The following is a 21,986-nucleotide window of genomic DNA, read 5'->3' as shown; positions in this document are numbered from 1 at the left end:
GTGAAGGCAATTTTTACTGCCCTGCCAATTTTTATTACATTGTATATAATGAATAATTTGGCATCTGCTATGTTTATTAACATCTTTAAAAGTGTGCTATTTTGATTGCTCCAGATAAATACTGGAAGCCAATTTATAAACATCTCTCAGTCTGATTAAATTTATGTGTCCAATTCCAATTTTCTAAATATTGTTCAAAAAGATGGACTTCACAGTGCTCTCTGCAGCTGTCTGTCCTAGATGTTTCATGTTAATAAATGCGTGCTAGCATAGTCAGTTAATTCAGAATGCATGAGTCACTCAATGCTTTTTGCTCTAGTGAGACACAAGCCGAAAAACAAAACCTATTGTAAGACTGGGGAGGAGAGGCTCTGCAGCCGCGAAGCTAACGTGCTCCCGGGACCAAGATGTTCTGGGCTGCACCATGACTACCACTTACCGACACCACAAGACACCAAGAGCTTGACAAATGACAGCTCTGTCACAATAACCCTGCAAATTAGGGGGCATTTCCATCATTTTGTAGTTGAATAAAATGAGTTTCAGAGAGATAGGCCAAATTCACAGAGTCACATAGCTTCTAAAAAGGGAAGCTGGAATATGAACATGGCTTTTTCTGACTTGAACACTGCTGTGCTCTCACTTGCACCATGCTGGTGGCGGACGCCACAGGCTTGAGTCAGATTACTCAGGGGAAGCAAGCAGCAGTGATCCTTAACCCTCTTTTGAATCCAATAAAAGCCATAGCTGCTCTAGTTAGAAATAGGAATATATGAAATATATTCATATATATTCAATATATCATATATGAAACACTTAAAATTTTGCACACACACAAAAAAATCCTGAAGTCCAGCCATGGATGCTCTAGTGAATCTTTCACTCCAGGCTGCCGTGGGCAGAAAAATATAAACATTTTAGGAGTGAGAGAAGAAGAGGGTCCCCAAAAGAAAACTGAGGAGGAAAGGAATAAACAGAGCAACAGACTAGCATTATAGAAGTCAAGATTGGAGAGAATTTCAAAAAGAGAAATTAATGAGGACTGCAAAGAGTGCATTGCATTTAATCAACAGGGAGTCAGAATCTTTATTGTAATTGATTGAGCTGTGAGGTGAGGAAATGAAGACAAGAATAATCTCCATCGACGGCATCTGAAGTGCCAGCCCTGATGGGTTGTCAAGGGCTGCCTGGAATGATGTGTTAAAAGAAGGCTCAGGGCTGGGTCACAGACTTTGGTTAATCAGCAGTGTCTACAGAAGGCAACAAGTGGAAAGTATGTGTACCAACTATTTGTCAACCTGAGTAGACGATTCTTTGGAATGACTGTATGTGAAGGGAAGACAAGAAATAGAACCGTAGTTAAAAAGGATATAGGGTCAAGATAGAATTTTTTGTCTCTTTGTTTTTGCAGTGAAGTGGAAAGGATTTGAAAATATTTACAAACTGACAGAAAACTATTGGCTGAGAGAAAAACAACAGCCTGCAGAGCAAAATCAACACATAAGAGAACACAAGAGGAAGTGGCGTCAGGGCACCAGGGTAGGAGGCAGGCATCATTCTGTTCGAGAAGAGGAGAGAGATAGTGAGGACAGGGACAGATGCATTTGGAGTACAGAGGCAGAAAAGGGAAGTATTCCATGCCCCACATCTCAAGGGGCTTGGAAGTAGAGGTGTGCTGGGTGTGGGGTGGGTTTGGGAAGGGTAGGGTTGATAACTTATTCATTCAACTAACAGTATTGTTAAGGATCTCTAGTGTGCCAGGCGTTCTTCAGGAACTGACACAAAGTCCCTGCTTTCACTCTTGTTGGAGGAGACACACTTAAAGAGAATGTTTATATGTAATGTGGCAGGTGATGATAACAAGAAGAAAAATGTATGAGGATAAAGAGGCTGGAGTGGGAGGGTGCTATTTTCTAGGTGGTCATGGAAAGACTCTGAACAGAGGAAAAGAGAAAAAGGAACAGCAAAGGGAATGCCCTATTGGGCAGAGAGAGGGTGTTCAAGTAACTGATGGTGTGTCTGGACTACAGAGAGCAACAGCAAAGCATAAGGAGCGAAGTCAAGGAAGTGGAGAGCAGTCCATGTAGAACTTGTAAGTCAGGACTAGAACTTGGCTTTTAATTGGGGTCAGATACAGAGCCACAGAGGGGAGGTTTCATACAGGGAAATGACATAATCTGAATTATATTTGAAAACAATCACATTCATTGTGGGAAAAGCTATAAAAGGCAAAGGAGTAAGGATGGAGAGAAGTTAGGAGGTTGTTGTAACTACCCAAGTAGAAGATAAATTATGGGATGGGCAGGGTGGCGGTGGAGGATGAGGTAAAAAGGGTCAGATCCTGTGTATATTGTGAAGAAAATGGGGCCAGATCTGCAGATAGAGTGAATGTGGAGTATGAGACAAAAGAGTCAGGAATGATGCCAAGGTTTGACCGGAGCAGCTAACAGAATGGAGGTGTTGTCTACTGACTGTGCAGAAGACCGCAGGAGGAGGGGCTTTGGAGAGTAGAGCTTAAGTTTGAGATGTCTATGAAAGAACCATGCAGAGATGTTGAGTAGATAGTTGGATATACAAGTAGAGTCCACAGGGGAAGTTCAGGCTGGAGATTTAAATTTTGGAGGTTTTGACATATAGATAATATTTAAAACCATGAGATTGCATGAGATCACCTAGTGAGTGAATGCAAATAAGGAAGACAAAAGGTCAAAGGACTGAGCCTTTGAGCATTCCAACGCTTAAAGACTGCGAGGAAGAAAAGGAACTAGCAGAGCTGAGGAGTGGCCAGGGAGGTGGGAGGTGTGCCTTGGAAGAAAGATATCAAGCAGGCAGATAAGCAAGGTAAGTGTTTCCAGAAGAAGGGAGAAATCAACCGTGCGGAACATGATCCGGTAAAATTTGAACTGTACCCTGACACTAAATTTGACACGGTGAAGGTAGTAACCCGCGACCCTGACAAGAACGCTTCCAGCAGAGCGGTAGAGAAGAACGACTTGTTAGATTCAAGAGAGAATGAGAAAACAGCGTTTGGTGACCATGGACAACTCTCTTTAGGAGCTTTGCTGTGAAGGGCAGTGGGAGTAAACAACTGTAGTAGTGTCTGGGGAAAGATATAAGGTCAAGGAAGTAGTTGTTTTTTTAAGATGGAAGATATTATGGCTTCACTTTAGGCTAATAGAACTATCCAACGGGCAGGGAAAATCGACGACGGAGGAGGGAGGCCATTGTAAGAGCAACCAGGCTGAGCAGGGCAGAGAGGACGGGCCCATGGCACATCTGAAGGGACAGTCCATCCCTGGAACAGGAGGACAGGACGGTACAGATCTGAGTAAATTATCAGATTTGCTGGTGGGAGTGTATAGAAGTTATGTTCTGAACGCTTCTATTTTCTCAGGGAAATAAGAATATTATCAACAAACTCAAGTGGGAAGGAGATGCTGGAGGATTCAGGAGCAAGAAAAAGGTTTGAACTAGCTAAGAAGGTAAGAGAGTGACTGGATCATGGACAGGGATTGGGCGCACGGGCAGCACTGTGGGTCCTCTTGAGATTAGGGCTTGTGAGTTTAAGATGAGACCAGTTAGCGGGGGTGTTGTTCTCCATCCACATTCAGCTAGGTGGGAGCAGGTGCAGAGTAGAGAGTGAGATGGATTTAACTAGATTTGGGGTTTCCCGTGGCCAAGACAGAGGGAGAGAGGGAGGAGGGTGTTACAGGTGCATGCAAGAGCATGATTCTAACGAGGGACTGTGACGTCTAATCTGTGCAGGAGGGAAGTGAGGATACGGGAGATGTAGGGGATAACGTTTTCCATTTCTTTGTCAGATATGTTTTTTATCCTTTCCACATTATTTTTGTGATACACCCCGTAGGCTACACTTAATAAGTTCAATTAAATCAGTACTTTTATCAAATAGTTGAATGTCTGAAGTGTTGATCTATTATTATAATTTTTACCAGTAATATTTTAACAGTTTTTTGAAACATATTTTAATTATTTTATATTTCTATCTCTTTAGGCTTAACTGCAGGAATATAATTTCACTAACATATACTATGACAATAATAATGTTATCTATATTTATTCAATAAAGGCTCAAAAACCATTGAAAGTATAGAGTAATTATACAAAATACATTGCCTAAAATACTCTGAATTTTCCTATGATGCTCATGGTCTTTAGACATTGTTCATGAGGAGCTACCACAGAATTTACATGAATCATTCAATCCTACATTTTCCGTAACCAGGCCAAGTAAACCTTACCAACCAAGTCACAAAACTGGAAGGGTTACAGTGGCTGCTGAAATGCCCGAGGAAGGAACATAGCAGTTAGAGCTGATGCGGTCCCGACAGGACGGACTGACCAGATTTGAAAACTGCACTGTTGCACCATCAGAGGTAATGACCCCTCATTTTGACCAAATCAAGGCTCAGACCTGGGAGCCAAAGCCTTTGGCTCAGCCTCTGGAGAGACTCTTAGCCCTTGTGACTGCCTCCAATTGCTCCGGGCTCCGGACCCCCGGCACAGCCTTGTCCCCACCACCCGCTTAGCCTGCCGTGAGTCCTGCCCACTCCACTCGTCAAAACCCATCCAGGCTTTAGGCTTTCACCTCTTCCACAAAGATTTGCCTGCTTTCTGACAGCAGATGGGAGCTTCATTTCTTCTGAACATCCACAGATTGCATTCTTAATTCTTTCACGACGTTACATTCTGCCTTAAACCAGAAGTATTGGTATCTGATCTCTTCCATCAAACAGTCTTCTCCTTGAAAAGCTAACACTTACGGTGCTGTTCCACTCTACCAGGCACTATGCCGTTTGTCTCGTGGACAGGAGAAGGTACCATTACTGGCCCCGCTTTACAGTTGTGGAGACTGAGTCAGAGAGAGGATGACTGACGTGCCCCACACAACTAGTAGGTGGAGATACTGGGATATAAATTCAAGTCTGTCAGATTCCAGAGCCTATACTTCTCAACTATTATGCTATACTGCACCTTGGACAGTAGAAGGCACACAATAAACATTTGATTTTATTCATCCTTAAGTAAATTTTTATTCAACCAACCTACTAAACACCAGGCACTGCGGTGGTGCTAGAGGAACGAGTACAAGGAAGGCAGGGACTCGTCAACAGGGAACTCGCAGTCACAAGAGCCACAGAGAAGCGAACACATTTTCAGATTCGCACACTTTATTGGCCTTTTTCTTCCCAAGCAACTGGAAGACCTTTTGACAAAGGCTCAAACTGTGAAAACCAGTTAAAATCCTCTCTTCTTGCTGCAATAAAATTGATTGTATTGAAAAGTCAGCCACCTCAATTTATTTCAACAGATAATGTTACTAGCAGCTAACAATGGTGGGACTAAGTCAGATACTGTAATGTTATCAAGATATACTGAATACAGTTCATTTCTTCTATAATATAAATGCCTTCTGTTAAGACAGGGAAGGTAACAGCATTTTTAGAGCCAGTGGCTAAATTACTTCTATTGGTGAGGCTCGGCAGGTTCTTTCTGAAGGATTCTAAATGACTGCCGAGGGATAAAAGATAGTGTTCCATAGGCTGCAGCCACAGCATGCTCGGAACTACTGGTGAGGGAATAAAGCACAGCCTCCACGCATGAATGGGTCGAAGTCCTGCCAGCCGCATGGCTGACCGGCCATCCTTGAAATTGTATAAATGAAAGGAAGTAGGCCAAGGTAGACATTTGTATTAATAATTGGTGTGGATGAAGCAAATTGGGCTATCCCACCAGGTCTTTCCTAAAGGGGTGGAAAGGCAGCACAAACCTCCCAAAACGAAGTCTGCTAAAGCAATCTTTTCAAAGCTTCTGACAAAGGGCAAACCTCAGCCATTTATTTTTTTCTCATTAAAAGGAGAGTTCAGGGGGAAGTTTCAGTTCAGTTCACACACATGAACATTCACATATACGTTCACACAGGAGGTATAAGTGTAGGAAGCATGAACTAGGACATGAGAGTCATGTAGCATTGTCCTTATTCACAAAAGAAGTCAAGGGACCTGGTTCTGCCATTAAGCAGAGGGAGGAGTTTTCGCAATGTCAGAGGGCAGGTGTAGCGCAGTTCCGGGTTCGTTTAGCTCCCGTGTATATTCCCACGTGGACAATCTACAGTACAATGAAATTGGGTCCCCTTGTCTGCACAATCATGTTGCCATTGCAGGCAGGAACAGCAAAAGGCAGTCACAATCAGAAAAGAGAGGTCAAGCAATGCAACCAAACCATCATTCACATTTCCAAATTTTTGAAGGAAACAATAAATTTGAAAGGTCTTTGCTCTGTGATTCTAGAGAATAGAGTTTTAACCTGCCTGTTTCCTGGTGTAGAAATTTCCCAAGATTCTAAATTCTTCTTTTCAACATTTCCCTTTCATGAAGAGCGCATCATAGGTAAAGAATAATGAGAAATCTTAAACCCATTTAACAATGCTATCAAATCATGCTCTCGTCTAACCTTTGTGGAAAAAAAACTATCTTGTTTTTGCAGCATATCCTTTACAAACAAATATACATATCAATCTTATGTCATTTCATAATAAATTTTTACTCTTTCACTTGTGCAAATATTAACCTTGTCTAAATAAGATTTGAGTCCAAAAGAGCAATAAAATCAAAGTTTACAAATAATGCCAAATTACTCAAATATTTTAATTCAATAGTAAATGGATTCCTAAACTTTCTCTTAACCCTATTTTCATTTAAACTAAGGTAAAACATAAGCAATGAAAGATTAACAAAGTTTTGAGGTTTAACTCAAGTAATTAAAGGATAATATTACTTAGAAGTAGGAAGCAGGTTTCCTTCAAGGTTATTATTCTATTTCTTAACCACACAAGTATTTAAAAACAAAAATGTAGGGACCAGCCCCATTGCACAGTGGTTAAGTAGGGCACTTCAGCAACCCAGATTCACGGGTTCGGTTCCCAGGTGTGGACCTATACCACTCATCAGTCATGCTGTGGCAGCGACCCACATATAAAATAGAAGAAGATTGGCATGTTAGCTCAGGGCCAATCTTCCTCAAGCAAAAAAAGAGGGAGATTGGCAACAGATGTTAGCTCAGTGCTAATCTCTTCCTCAGCAAAAAAAAAAAAAAAAAGTAAAAGTTTATGGCTGATTGAAACGTGAAAGACACCTTTACCTAACAGTTCTTATTTCTTGTAAGAAACTGAAACCTCCACGTGCAGAAACAGAATGTACATGGCTAATTCATCTTGAGCGTCACTCACAAAATACATTTGATGTGGTTTGTGCCATGTTGATGAGAACACAATAAACTGTGGAAAATGTCATTTCTGGAAAATTAGTCATTTATAGCTCATCAAGAGATAAATCTTTGTAACAGATGTGACATGATGACTTTGAGGAATTGAACTTTTAAAAATGTGGAGCATTTTAAAAGCTATTCCCTTCGAAACTAATTAATTTAGCTAGAACATACTGTATACTATTCTTCACCAGTCCACTTCCATCACTGCAGAACAGTTCTGCATCAGTGTGACGATACCTTCCTTCAAATTCCTGTTTGGGCTCCACTTTTAGTTCATTAATTTAAAAAATGAAAAAAGTTGAACTGAATCTCTAAGGTTCCCACAAACTGAAATTCAGTAATTTTCATATTTTATGCTTTATGAAACTTTCTATGGTTTGAAAGTAAAATCTGAGGAAAAGATCCTTCCTCTAACAATAATTTTTTTTTCTACTTAGCAGAAAAGTTTGAGCTACAAGACATTCTGGATGAAAAGTCGATATCTTTGTCAATTGTTACAGATATACCATTTCCAGATTTGTTAGAAAGAAATTAAAAGCCTGTAAATGTGAAATACTAGGACTTAATACTCCACTATGAGACTTTTAGCATCCTATAACATATGTATTTGGATGTTAGACAAGGAGCTAGTTTTATATAAGTACACATAGTCATATTACTGGGCTTCATATGATGCCCTTGATGGATAAAGCCAAACAACATTTAGCTAGTTTTGGTTATAGTTTAAAAGTAAGAAGCTTGAATATCTGTAATTTAGGACACTATTTAGATACTGCTCTTGGTATCCTAAGGTATATAAAAGGCTAGCCAGTACAGAGTGAGACGAAGAGAGAACAAATATGAAATGAAAGAGGTGTCCTTTTCTAAGAGATTTAGTATATTGATTTTAACAGTAGGCCACCTGCAGTAGCTACTGTCCGTGAGCAAAAGCAGGATGTAGCAAGGAAACATTTCACACCTGAAATGATGCTGACTTCCAGCCCCTAAACAAGAAACATTCTAATAAAAGCCACCCCCTTTGACTGTTATCGAAACTCTTCCCAAAAGAAATGCTTGTACCGTCCATGGAGTCTAATCTCCTGACAACATCAGAAGGGTATTATAAGTCTCTGATAGTCCGAAAGTAGGCTACAGCATGTAACCACTGCACTTTAGGGCAATAGACCAGTTCCTACCACTACGAGAGATAAGACAGGTCAACTGCCAGTAATAACTCTTTACATGAATGAAAGCTTTCTACTTAATTTATCTTTTAACAGAACACAAGCCTAGAAAATGATCTAGGTGCTCCAGTTATTAGAGTTTCTATAAAGAACTGGAGGTTCTAGAAATGAACGGGAATGAAAGAAATTGCCTACTCCTTAATGATCCTTTTAATGACAAAATAAAAGCTTCCCCTCCTCACAGTGATGAATAGGAGGAGGTTCCCCAAGCCAAATTCATTTGCCTTGTGGTTTTGATTAAATATATATACATAGGAAACTTCATATTATAGGAAATATATAATTTTTGTAGTGAGTTTCTCACAAATTATGATATTTGATACAAGGTCAAGCAATTTTTCATTTTGTTCAAAATTCCAACAATCTGAAATTGCCATCAGTTTGTTTACGCAAAGTCTCTCCTCCTAAACTCTATTAACATCACCAAACTAAAGATAAAATAAGGAACTTTCTTCCCCCTAAACAAGGAGTTACTGCCTATAGAAAAATAACATTCTTAACAAATAAAACCCAGGGGATCTAGTCAGGCAAAGAATAAATCCTCATCTTTCACACAACTTTCAAACTGGAAAACAATACAAGAATTCAAAAATAGCTTCTTTTCAACTCAGGCCATACAATGTACAAAGTAAGTTTGTATGTAATGGCAACGCCAGATCAGCTTTCCAGACACAAAGATTCAATGATTAGAGGCTTAACTTTAACATGCAAAGTAGAGGGTTGGGTGGAGATGGAGGGGGCATCAGGATAAACAACCCACACAACTCGAAATGGAAGTTTAGGTCATTTCCTATCTGACGATATGGAGGGCATACTGGATAATGGTCAGACTACCTGAAAGGAAACCACAAGCTGATTAGTTCCACCCCAACGGATGGTTTTTAAAAACCAGTTCTTATTCTTTCCCATTGATTAGAATTCTAAATGAAGGGCTACATATGGTGAAAGATATATACAATCAGCCATTGCAACAGAAGGGCGATAAATTATCCCGGGTGCCTGCAGAGAACTCTATAATCCACTCTTTCAATTTTCACTCTCACCTGTGAAAAAGCCTGAAACGATACGCCAATTGGTTGTTAATAATGCGCTTTGGAAGGGGGCAAGTTGAAATTGTTCCCAAAACTGCAAATCAAGAGACAAAGTATGTGTGTCTACTACTGTTGAATGAAATTATATATCAGAACAAAAGACCGTGCCTGCAGGCCGGGCTGAAACAGTCTTTCAGATGTCCTATAAAATCCACGGCTCTGGGCGGCACGAAGTTCTGGGGAGCTTATATTTCTACTCCCAGAAGAACATTCTAACATAGATGAAGCTAACGGAAGCCTCCAAAAGGAAGTTTGTGATATGAAATGTAAAATAATTGTTTTTAAATTTGTAGTTTCCAGATTGGGTTTCTACCGAGCCTGCCAAACATTCTCCTTCCTTTTCTGTGGGTTAGCAACACAAATATGGATTTCATTTGTTTATTAATAGAAGGAAGTGGTGATTCAGCCACTTTGCACAGATGCCCTAGTTTTCCCATCTCAGCTGTCCTTCCACAGAACACTGTGAAGTGACAGGTCAAAGCCAGGAGCCAGGGAGAGCACAGTGGGGCTGCGACCAGGAAGAGCAAGCCCCTTGCCTCTCTGGTTTGGTCTGCAGCCCAGGCTGCCTCCCTCGGACCTCCGGACTTATGCTCCCCCTCTGCCCCTGGACGGCCCCTGCTGCTCCATTCTGTCCCTTTCCTCAATTTGGATGTGGGCACCGGGCATCAGAAATACTATCACCAAACACTTTCCTTTACACAGGTTCCAAATGCCAGTTTTCCTCAAATGTGTTTTCTCCTCAAATGTGTTAAGTAGGAGAGACTCTCTTGTTACCTTTCTCTAAAAAGTTTGCAGGTCTTGTGCTCATTTCGGCAGCACATATACTAAAAGTTTGCAGGTCTGTATTTATTTGCTACAGAAAGATCACATCTAAGCATTCTAGAGCTCAGTGTTGCTCACATGCCACTCATGAGCCACGTGCCCCACGTATGTCACTCCCCTTCTCTTATAGTCACTAAGTAAAATAGAGCAATGCTACAGCCCCCCTATTTCAGAGGGTTGTAGCATCAAATGATCCACCTGAAAAGGTTTCTGATCTCTAACTTCCAATAAATCGTATTGCATAGTTACCAGCGAAGAATGCTTGTCAAGTCAAGAAGGTATATTCACACATCACAGCCAAAGTTAGAAGGCTATGCAGATGGAATACGAAAGCTGAATCAAAGAAAGAGATGAAGGAAGAAGAATTTACAAAGAAAGGGAGAAGATAGCAGGACAAGGGTGAGGGTACACGTGGGCATGTTTGACAGAGATCTGAAGAAGTGCAGCTTGAAGAGGTACTTCTTTGAAAACATCACTGTGATGGTTAATTATGTGTCCACAAGGCTAGGCTATGGTGCCTGGTCGTTTGGTCAAACACTAGTCTAGAGGTTGCTGTGAAGATATTTTATAGATGTGACTGATATTTACTATCAGTTGACTTTAAGTAAAGTGGATTACCCTCAATAATGTCAGTGGGTTTTGTCCAATCAGTCAAAGGTCTTAAGAGCAAAAACCGAGGTTTCCTGGAAAAGAAGTAATTTCACCACAAGACTGTCGCATAGAAACGCTGCCTCAGTTTCCAGCCTGCTGGCCTACCCTACACATTTCAGATTTACCAGCCCCCACAATCATGTGAGTCAATTCCCTAAAACAAATGTCTGTATAGACCTTCCATTGGTTCTGTTTCTCAGAAGAACCCTGAGTGATACAATCACCAAGGCCATTTTTATCGGAAAATCAGTGGATTCTTTTTAGTCTTTGTCTTGTTTGCCATTCTGCAGGAGTATCTCCACTCTAACCATCCCAGCAATACAGCCTACAGAGAACACGGCGCCAAGCGAATGATCATTTTTAGTCACAATGACAAGAGTTTGGTATCTTTCAAAGTCCATAAATATCTCTATTTAGCTATCTTACCAATAACTCAGACTCAAAAATCACTCAACACTGAAATCTTTTTCTCCCATAAAAGGCTCTTTTTTGAGGTGCTGCTCCTGCAGTGCCCTATGCTGTTTTCACTGTAGAATCATCCTTTACTTCTCTAGTTCACTCCTCACACCCATTCTACAAATCCTATAACTCTTCCCTGGTAACTCTTCTCAGATGAAGCCCACCCCATGCATGCCTGTAGCCCAGCCCAGACTTTCTTCAAGTTTCTTCCAGCAGCTACCCTGCAAATCACTCTCAGACCAATCATTCCAAACAGGCTTTCCTTTATTACTTACCAACCACCTATAGCTTTTTCTATTAAAATTTAAATTCAAACTGCTAAGTCTGGCATTCAAGGCTCTCCACAAGGAATCCTGGCCAATGCTCCCAGGATGATCTCTACTACTTCTACCAGGAGCTGTCCACTCCACATGCCTTGGCCTCTCCAATCTCATCACCGCCTCTTGGGCCACCCTTTTCCGGTTCACTGATCCAGTTATTTCCCACCTTTCAAGTCTCAGGTCAAGTTCTAATTTCCGTAGCCATTCATAAGCTTAATGAAACTTCCTCTTTCAGAACTAGCGCTGGGACTATCTGGCTCATTCATTTGGTATTTAAGCATAAAATGCCTTGTATTATTAATAAATAGCAAACATAGGTGAAGACCTTTCTCTTCAATCATATTGAAAGCTGTCTGAGACAGGGACTATATTTTTTAAAAATAATTTAAGGAATGAAAGAAGGGAGGGAGGGAGACCCTAGATGGGAGAACTCCCTTTGTGCTCACGAGATGTGAGATGCAACTTGGCATGTGCACGTCTCCTATCCAAACGCTATACTTCTTATTTCAGCTGGTGGGAGTAATCAAGAGACATTTTAATAGAATGTGCTGTCCTGAGGACACATGGGTTTTCTAGACGTGGCTGATTTGTATTACATCCATTTTACCCACCCTGGGCACAGTCAGGGGACAAAGCAATGTTAACTAGCGTGCATGGGGATGCCCTGAAAAGCAGCACCAAGGCCGTTTTATTGGTAAACACAGTGGCCACTTTCCAGTCTTTATCCTATTTGCCAATTTGCAGTATCTGACACTGTTTACCACTCTCTTCACTTGAGACTTTTTCCTTTGTGTCTCCCACAACAGCAGCACGTCCTAACTCTCCTTCTACCTCTCTATATACTCCAGCCCAGTCTCCTTTAAGGGCTCCAATTTTTCCACCTATTTCTTAAATGATAAACTCTTAAGTGGGAGAGATCTCATCATGACCTCATTCCACAACCAGCTATGCTTTGATTTTTCCTAAAGCTCTCACTCCAGCTCAGACCTCTCTCCTGAGTGGAATACCGACGTGGCCAACTGGCTACTGGATATTTCCATATGGATGTCCCATATGCATCTAAAACTCAACAACTCCACATCAGACCTCAGCATCACCCCCTACCCAAACCTGCTCTTCCTTCTTTATTCTCTATCCCAATGGCTTGCACTATTATTCCCCAGAGCAAGGCCTGAGAATCATCCCACTTCTCTCTCCTCCGCACCCTGCCCCCAACATCTGGGCACACATTTCTGTCATTTCTCCCTCATAAACACCACCGGAATCTATCTCATTCTCTCCCTCTCTCCAGGCCATTCTGCTTCTCACTTAAATAAATTCAACAATACCTTAATCACCTTTCTCTTCCTATTTGTCCCACTCCTGTCCTTTATCAAGAGTGATCTTCCTAAGATGTTCCTCTGACATGATGCCCCCCTGCTTCAATCTGTCAAACTCTGCATACTTTTAGGATAATTACTTAGCATGGCATGCAAGGTCCTTCTCCAATCTCTGCTCTATTTACTTCTTAATCCCCTCCTTGAACTTTACATTTCAACCTTATTGAATATGCAGTTTCCCCAAATGCCATTCTTTCTTGTTCCTAAAGGCTTTGAAAATGCTAGCCTCCCTGAAAACACTGTACTGTTTAGGTTTTTTACTTCGCCCACTCCTTGACTTAGATCCAGAGGCATCCCTGACCCCCTCCCCACCAAATGTGGATTATTTACCCCCCTGCTGTTCTCCATATCCTGAGCATACTTCTTCTCACATCATAGTGCTACGTTTTTGTTTTATTTTGTTCCCACTAGGCTCTAGGGTCCTTGAAGAGAGTGACTATGTCTTACTTGCTATTTTGTCCCCATCGTATATAGCAGAGAGCAAGGCGCATATTAGGCACTCAGTGAATTTGATGAATGAATCAGTGAGTGAGGGCACTGTATTTTAAATAAATGTATGAACTAATTATTAATTATCCTTTAGAGTCTCTTCTTCCTCTATATCCTATGATTCCATCCTTTATTCATTTCCTTGGCCATAAACAAATATTTTCTAATAAAAAATTCTGGAGAAATAAAAGCTAGAGATGTATATATGTTATTTTTGAGATTGAAAATATTAGCCAATAAGAAAACAAGGAAAAGTTTTATTTAACTCTAAGAAAATCTTAGGAAAGCATGAGAACTTGTGAAAATAAAAAGTGTATTAAAAATATCATTCACAATGATTTTTTTAAAACCCATGAGAACATTTAGGTAACCTGAAACACTTTAGATTCCATGGCTTGATGTCTTTTAATTCCATCAAAGCAGCACTAAAGTTCATTTAATAACTAAAGGAGGAAATTCTTTCTATACTATACTAAAGGAGGAAACACTTTCTATACTATTCAATTCAGATCAAACAGGTCACTTCGTTAGCTTAGGCCAAATGCAGGCCAACTTCACGGTGTCCACAAAATCAGAAATTAAGCAGGAACCACTCTTTGTATAAGAGGAAACCATGGCATTCAGTAGCTGGTTTAGAATAACGTGGACGCAGAGGCCTTTCCTGCAATCATATGCTGCTGAAGATTATTGACTGCTTAGCCATTCACAAAGAAACAATAATGTACTCTGAAATCACTCATTCAACCTCGCCCAAAATACTAACATTCAAAATGTATCCACATTGCTCTCTAACAGACTTTGTTTTAGAGTGGCTTTCTTGCCTCTGGCTAGTTATTGCCTCACAAATCCACAGAAGTCATATAATTACTTCCCTAATTTGTCCCAGTAGATATTTACAGGTCTGCCTAGGCAGATGGCCCCAGGAATTCAGCAGCGTGACTCAGTTTTGATCACAAGAGAGTCAAGCAGGAAGGAGTGACAGGACACCTCGTTTGTTTGTAGACTGGATATTCAAAATGTCTGCAGGTGCCCCATCAGCCATCAACAGCAAAGATCTGAAAACTGAGAAGTTCCTCTTTAATAATTCTGCCTGCCTGGTGCTACTTGTTTTGTTTTTTATTTTTCAATCTAAAAAGAAACCCTTCTTAGCTCTCTCATATTTCATCTGCCCAGCATCTCTGGGGGAGAGACGATTCATCCCCGAACTCTCCCCTTTTTGCTTTACTGATGTTTCCCACCATAAGAATGGCAGTTGCTCACTTTTCAAACCTCATAAAAGTATTACTAAAAATTAAACTTTCACCTGAAACAACTGGGAATATGAAACAAGATAGATAACCAGAATTGTTCCTGGTTGAGGTCACCCTGGACCCAATATTGTTACAGATAAAAGGCGATGAAGTCACTTAGCAGCACAAGAAACAGGAAGGAGAAGAAAGAGAAAGCCGTACAGTGTCTGCTGGTGCTTAAAGATTTTATAAGTGCTTCGAGATAAAAAGCCCTCCTTATCAATGAGGTTATGAAAGTAAGCTGGAGGGCCTGGGGCCCATGGCCAGGCACGAATACCCTGCTCTTCTTAAAAACCACCCCCAACTTTTATGTTGTTCTTTAAAAAAAAAAAAAAAGACTCTTTTTTATTTCTTTTTTTGTTCAAGGATTCTAGTGATAATAGATTTAATGAATGTTTTTCGCTCTAAAATGTTACAATAAGACAGAGGTCACATTATTACCCAAGTGACATACTATGTACATCTCTCTAGGAATTTCTGGTTCTTTCTATTTCTTAAGGAATTATTTCCAGACAGGGCAGCAAAAACTGTCTGTTCACCAAATCCGTTTACCTTTTCTCCAGAGCCCACAGCTACATCTTGTGCCTCCTTTGCAGTTGGGTGTGAACACGTGACTTGACTCTTGCCAAAGGAATGTGGTCAAAAGAGATACAAACCATAAAATCTTGTACTTCTACTGCTGGCCAAAACAATCATCCTACCTGACCTTCCCCTCTCTTCCCTTATTTCTCTTACCTGATGGCTGTGTATCTACGCCCAGGGTAACGTCAGGACACACACAGGCAAGATGGCAGAGTCTCCATCCGCCTGAGTCCCTTCAAGAAGCATTGCCCTCACCATGGATAACAAATAAACTCCTATTGTGGTAAGCCGCTCACATCTCAGGGTTGGTCTGTTATAACAGCTAAAGTTATTATAAACAGATGGTATCCCGAAATAGACCACAAGAAAAAATAATGTTGCAAAGAAAAATATTGTCAACATTTTTGTAGGTCTATTTCCTTCTCCTCCTCCTTTTTTTTTTTTTTTTTTCAACTTTAACACTCTTATTTATATCAATTTGTGGGGTCTTTACCCATTATCTTTGCCCGTTTGAGAAATCCAAAGTTCTGTTTAACCCGGCATTAAATCTATGTAAACAATGTCAGAGGAAGTGTTGAAACAAATTGCCACCGAACAATGGTCTGAACAATGAAGTTCAAACTGCCATTGCATATCAAATATGGCAGCTTGAAGCTCAAAACAGAAGACATGAAAGACAATGGGGAATTCAGGCTATGTAAGAGTTATAGTTACACGTATTCTTTGTTCTGCCTTTTGTTCTAGGATACAAACCTGCGTGCAGGGTCCCAAAATGAACTACTCACCGGTGACAGCCTATGGTCATTCTATTATAACTCTGTCCTCAAACCACCTTTAAACACGAATTAGTTCTCCGGGTTTGCTTTGTGTGTGTCTTTGGTGTGTTATAGTTACTACATCTGAATGAATCTAGCCACCCTGGTATTTTGTAGTGATCTTGCTTCCTATAAGGTAAATGGTTTGCTCCCTCCATCCACAATAATACCCTATTATTATATTATTATGTTATGATTGTATTATTATGTATTATATTATAGAGAAATAACAGTCCCTACACATGCAAAAGCATGCTCTTTGAACCCAAATAGAAATTAAAATATTTTAATAATTAAGTAGGAATATAACAAAGAAGCAATTAAAGGAACATTTGTTGAAACAGTCCATGACAATTTTATATTCAGTTTTCTTGACTCAAGAACCAAAGATCGTATCTCCACACAGTTTACTTCTGTTAGATGAGAATTAGATGATTTATAAGTTTGTTTTGAGTAACTGGTAATATGAAAGAGCACATATATGGAAGAGCTACAGACAACTAAGAAAAGCTTAAATGAATCATAGATAAAAGAGAGAAGGATAAGATACAACAAAGAAGGTACTTGCAAAGGAGATGTTAACACTTAAACCTTACTTCTCTGAAAAACATCTTGTAGAAATATGAGGGGATGGGCACCTGGGTTCAGATGCTGGTTCTGCCTCCTGAGTACTTGGGCAAACTGTTTGACCTGCCCAACCCTCAGTTTCCTCCTCTGTAAAATGGGTGTAACAAATGTCTAGTTCACAGGACCGGTATGAGAACGGGTATGTAAAGTGACATGTGGTATGTAGTTACTATAAATTGTAGTTATTAGTATATCTGGAAAAGATTTACTATTGACTTAAAAGTCATATTGTTTTTTCAATATGAAGAAAAGATATCAGAGTTTCTCATCTAAAAGTTCTGCACGGATTTCTTTCCTAATTCATCTACCACACTGGCAGAAATTGCTTGTAAGCTTTACTTGGCTGAGTCTGCTCCATTCATCTGTCAACAAGATTCTGGGCTTCAAATCGAGTTGACAATCGTTGAAGGTGAATGCAGGCTGTCCGACAGCGTCGTATTTCACACTTCAGAGGGTTCTACGCTACCAACAATAACATCATATCTCTGTCAGTCAAGCACAATTATGGGGCTTGAGAGATTGAGACAAACAAAAGCCAGTTAAAGCGGGTCTCTGCAGTCTTTCCTGCCTACAGTTGTAGGACCTGTTTGATTCTGTTTCCTGTGAACATTAGAATGGCACCTCCTTCAGAGACAAAAGGACAGAGAAACCACATCCCCCGCTGACTCTAAAAAGATCAAAACTAGTGCAAAATTTGCCATATTTGAAAACTCTGAAGTCATCTTGTAAATTTTGATCATACCCTTTGCTTCTTGTTGAAACACAAATGTATTTTTTTAAGCTATAAAAATAGAAGGTACAATTTCATGCCATCTGGAGTCAGCCAATGCAACGGTCAGACAAATCATTCTAGCCAACACATCTGTGCCATCGAGTTAGGCGCTCAAAGCACTCGACGAGATTCCTTTAGAGCAATGTTTTATACACGTTACCTTTATGAGAAGGAAAATAGAAAAAAGTACCTGATAGTCACATAAAAATAAATTACATACATTATCATAAAATTACTTCACCGCAGCCTTTTATAGTGGAGATGCCTATGGTAGCAATATCTTTTTCTCAACATGGATAGGGCCGAGCAGTAAGCTGAACAGCTTCCTAAAGCGTAGATTGATATGTGGGATCTAACTCAAGCTGTATTTCAAGTTTTCAATTATAAGTGGCCTCAATATGCAAGATACAGAAACTGACAAAAGAAACACGTTAGCCACACATAATTCTAGCATGATATATCCAACTTTTCCAAAATATATCAAATGAAGATGCAAATGTAAGGTTGCTAAGTTAAATTTTATCATTAAGCTTTTTCTTTTTACTCTTACTTGAGAGTATTACTTTAGGAGGGCAATGAAAAAAGATGACTACCAGTGACAAAGAGATCTGCCATTGTCCCTCAGGCCGACCAAGCTTTCCTTTGTTCGCTTGTCTTAGTGAGTGTTCTAACGTTGCCTTTGGCACTATTGACCACACTTCACAACAAAGTGAAAGCGAATGTCAAGAAAACGCACATCAGGACACCAGGTTACACTTCACAATCTCTCTGTCCACCTGAAGCCACAGGACCACAGAAGGTCACAGCTAGAAGGACGTTCCAGGGATTTACTTGATACAGGTTCTGTGCCAAGGATTGCTCACCAGCAGTAAGACTACTTAACCGCGCAGATGACCATTGTTCCTCCATTTCATTTACAGAATGGAGGCAAGGGCAACTGCCGAGAAAACGGCAGCATAACCTCTGATATTTTATCCAATTTCTTAAGTGTGGAGAGAGTTAAATAATTTTTTTTTTAATTAGGGAAATAGAATTTCTCTAAAAATAAAATTACAGAAACTTTCAGTTCACAGAAAAGAAGTGGAATTAAAAAAGGACACATAAAATTAAATGATGCTAAAAATAGGAAGAGTATGGTCACTACAAGTTAAACTATCAAAAACTGGATATTGCATCTCAAGAAATATACCATTGATAAACCTGTTTAATCATGGTCTTGCCACTGTTCATTAATTTTTATTCAGATGCAAGAAATATAACGGAAATATCTTCTAAAGCCAGTTACTATAAAGCAAAATTTGATGAAAGGCAAATACCTCTTGAAAGTCATATATAGGCATTTATAAATTAGAGGCTCAAGAGGATTCCATTATAAGATATTTCACCCTTGATATGGGGTCCCAAGTACTATGGTAAGACTCCATTGTATTAGTAAAAATAGCATCATCAATATCTATTTTTTCTCTTTTACACAATCAATGGTTTTTTATCTTATCAAATGTGAGTGACTTGAATTACCTTTTAGTCAGTATGAAAACTCATGATTATACTTTATTTTTTGGATTGATGCAGTTCGCTAAACACATCATAACTTCTCTAAAATGCAGTTGAGACGGGGCAGTATTAACGCTTGCTTTATAAATTAGCCACTTTACATTTTTTGGTCACGCTTTTACTATGCGTAATTATTTATATCAAGGAATATGATTTGACCCATGGCCTGCCAAACCTGCGTGACCATGATCCATGTGATCACACACTTCTAATTCATAGGGAACAGGGATAATTGGTAAGCAGAAAGGGTTTAAAATCAGACATATCTGGTGGAATTCCAACTTTGCAAACCCTCTCTAGCAGGGCAACTGTTGATAATCAACCTTCATGAGCTTCCGTTTCCTCACCAACAATGGGAATGGTGACATCAGAGGAGTGCTGCGAGACAAAATGAAAGTATGTGTGTAAAGGGCCCAAAACACTACCTGCCATATACTAGCAGCTTAAAACATAGTCGTTCTCTTTTCTATTTATCTAATAAGTATGTAGAGAACCTGGACTAATAGACCCCGAGAAAGCAAGAGCTACACAGATGCCTAAATTTGTGAAGGACCAAAGAGGAAATACTAGAATCCTGAATGTCACCGTAAGGCGGAAATGAGATTTAACAACCTCTCGGCATGCCTGATACTTACATCCACAAAAAGGAGCCTTGAACACTCTCTTCTGGCTGTAATCTCCAGAGTTTCCTCTGGGTAGTAGTGGTTTGTTTCTAGTTTGAAAGACAGAGGCTTAAATATGAAGCCAAAGAGTAAGTGTCCTAGACCTGGGGCATGCCATCTGCCTAGCATTAAGCAAGAGCTGAAAGTCAGTTACAGAAGCAAAGTCATTTCTAACATGATTTATGTTCCATCCTTGAACGTGGCAGGAAGACTGCAAAAGATATTTGGAAGCCAATGCTTCCTCTGAATAAAGTAAACGAGTACATGCTAAGCCCCTCTCCCCGGACCATGCTGGCCTGTTAGATAAGTTGCCAATGTGGAGTCTGTGAATCTTGGAGCAAACTGGCTCTTCAGGATGAGAAAATATTTCAAGGCCAATGATCATGGCTACTGTAAATGCACAGTGCACAACACAAACACTGGGGTCAGACAACAGATATCCAGGATATTACTCAAAAACACATCTAGCTCAAAGCTGACAAGATAATCTGTTCCTGTGAGTGCAAAGCAGACTGGAATGCTGCAGCTATGACCCACTCAAGGAAAGGAAAAAGCAAGGGCATCTCTCCAGGGGCTCCATCTCAGGCTCTTCATGCAGGCAAAGCTCCAATAGACTTCAAAGGAGTATAGCCTGACGGGGGAGGACTGGACCAGGCCCATGGGGGTATCACTTCCAAGATCATGTTGCCATCTACATTTGGTGGACTGGCAAATGCAAATATTTCAGATACAAGTTTAAACAGATGAAAAAAGAAGTGTGAAATAGCTTGGAGATTTGCTTGCAAAAGAAACCTCAGAATTCCAGGAAAAGCATTTAATAGTAGGAGCTTCATAAGTTATTCCAAAACTCCCAAGAGAGTAATTGGTTTGTGATCGTATTAAAAATAAAGTTTTTTTAAATTGACGCGCATTACATTCCAACATGTACAAAATAGTTTACTTAAAAAATAATTTCCAGAAGTTAAGTATTCTTCAAAGATCAGTAACATTTTTCTAATTGGAATATAGACTATATTTTGATGTTTTAGCAAAGTGTTAACATACGTGATCCTGATTAATGTAGAAGAGCCCAAATGCAGCAAATATACTTACAGGAGGACCTGTGGTGGGGGTGGAGAGACAAGAAAAAGGGAGAGACGAATTAGTGAATACGCAAAATACTAAGATTAAATGAAAGATTGACATAATCATCAGCACAATACAAGGGACATAGAAGTCATTTAGATTTCAGTGGTTCTTAATCTTTTTTGGGGTCATGGACCCTTTGAGACCATATCAGAAAAACGCATTTACATCTTTCTGCATACAAAATTTTGCATAAAATTTCAAATAATATCAATTCCTTGATGCCTGTTTATGGATTACTGAGAGGTTCATATATCTTAAGAAAAGACTGCCTAATTTATATACCTAAATATTTAGATAAAATGTGAATCAGGAAGATCTTTGGTCACCCAGGACAGACCAGTTATAGAGAATTGATATACAACTTTCTTAAGTTTGGTAAAATGGCTAAATCAGAAATGTATCCCTTATTTGTTCTAAGAATGTTTTTCATTCAGTAGCATTGTCAATATATAAAAGACTACATCCTGATGTCTATATGTTTCTTTAAAACTATGTATTCTCATCAAAACACAGGCAAAATCTAAGAAAATTTCAATATTTTGCACACCATCAGCTTAATTAAAACACCAGTTTTAAGTAACCAGGAGGTTGGGAATTGACTTTTGTATCTTCTATAAAACTTTACAAAAGGGCAGCATTTTCACTGTTTTTTTCCAATCCCCTTTCTTTTGACACAAAGAACAATTCAGCGGTTATTTGACTCCACCAACATTTCATCATTTTTTTTCCTCAAAACAAACTTACAAAGCAGCTTCCATTATAAAACTTTGTACTTTGTGAAGGGCTATCCAAACCAGTTTCCATTATTTAGACTCAATGAGGCTTAAAGATAA

At 39.7% G+C, this 21,986-nt stretch overlaps 1 protein-coding gene across 1 annotated transcript in view; it reads right to left on the bottom strand.

Annotated features, from left to right (window-relative positions):
* Positions 1 to 21,986, bottom strand: part of COL25A1 (collagen type XXV alpha 1 chain) — a 435,527-nt gene that overhangs the window by 176,126 nt on the left and 237,415 nt on the right. The window contains exon 4 of the mRNA XM_070261593.1: positions 21,118 to 21,125. Within this exon, the coding sequence (XP_070117694.1) occupies positions 21,118 to 21,125 (8 nt within the window). The remainder of the gene's footprint in view (positions 1 to 21,117; positions 21,126 to 21,986) is intronic.

Source organism: Equus caballus, chromosome 2, assembly GCF_041296265.1.
Source record: "Equus caballus isolate H_3958 breed thoroughbred chromosome 2, TB-T2T, whole genome shotgun sequence".
NCBI lineage: Eukaryota > Metazoa > Chordata > Mammalia > Perissodactyla > Equidae > Equus > Equus caballus.
This window is presented reverse-complemented; position numbering and strand designations above follow the sequence as displayed.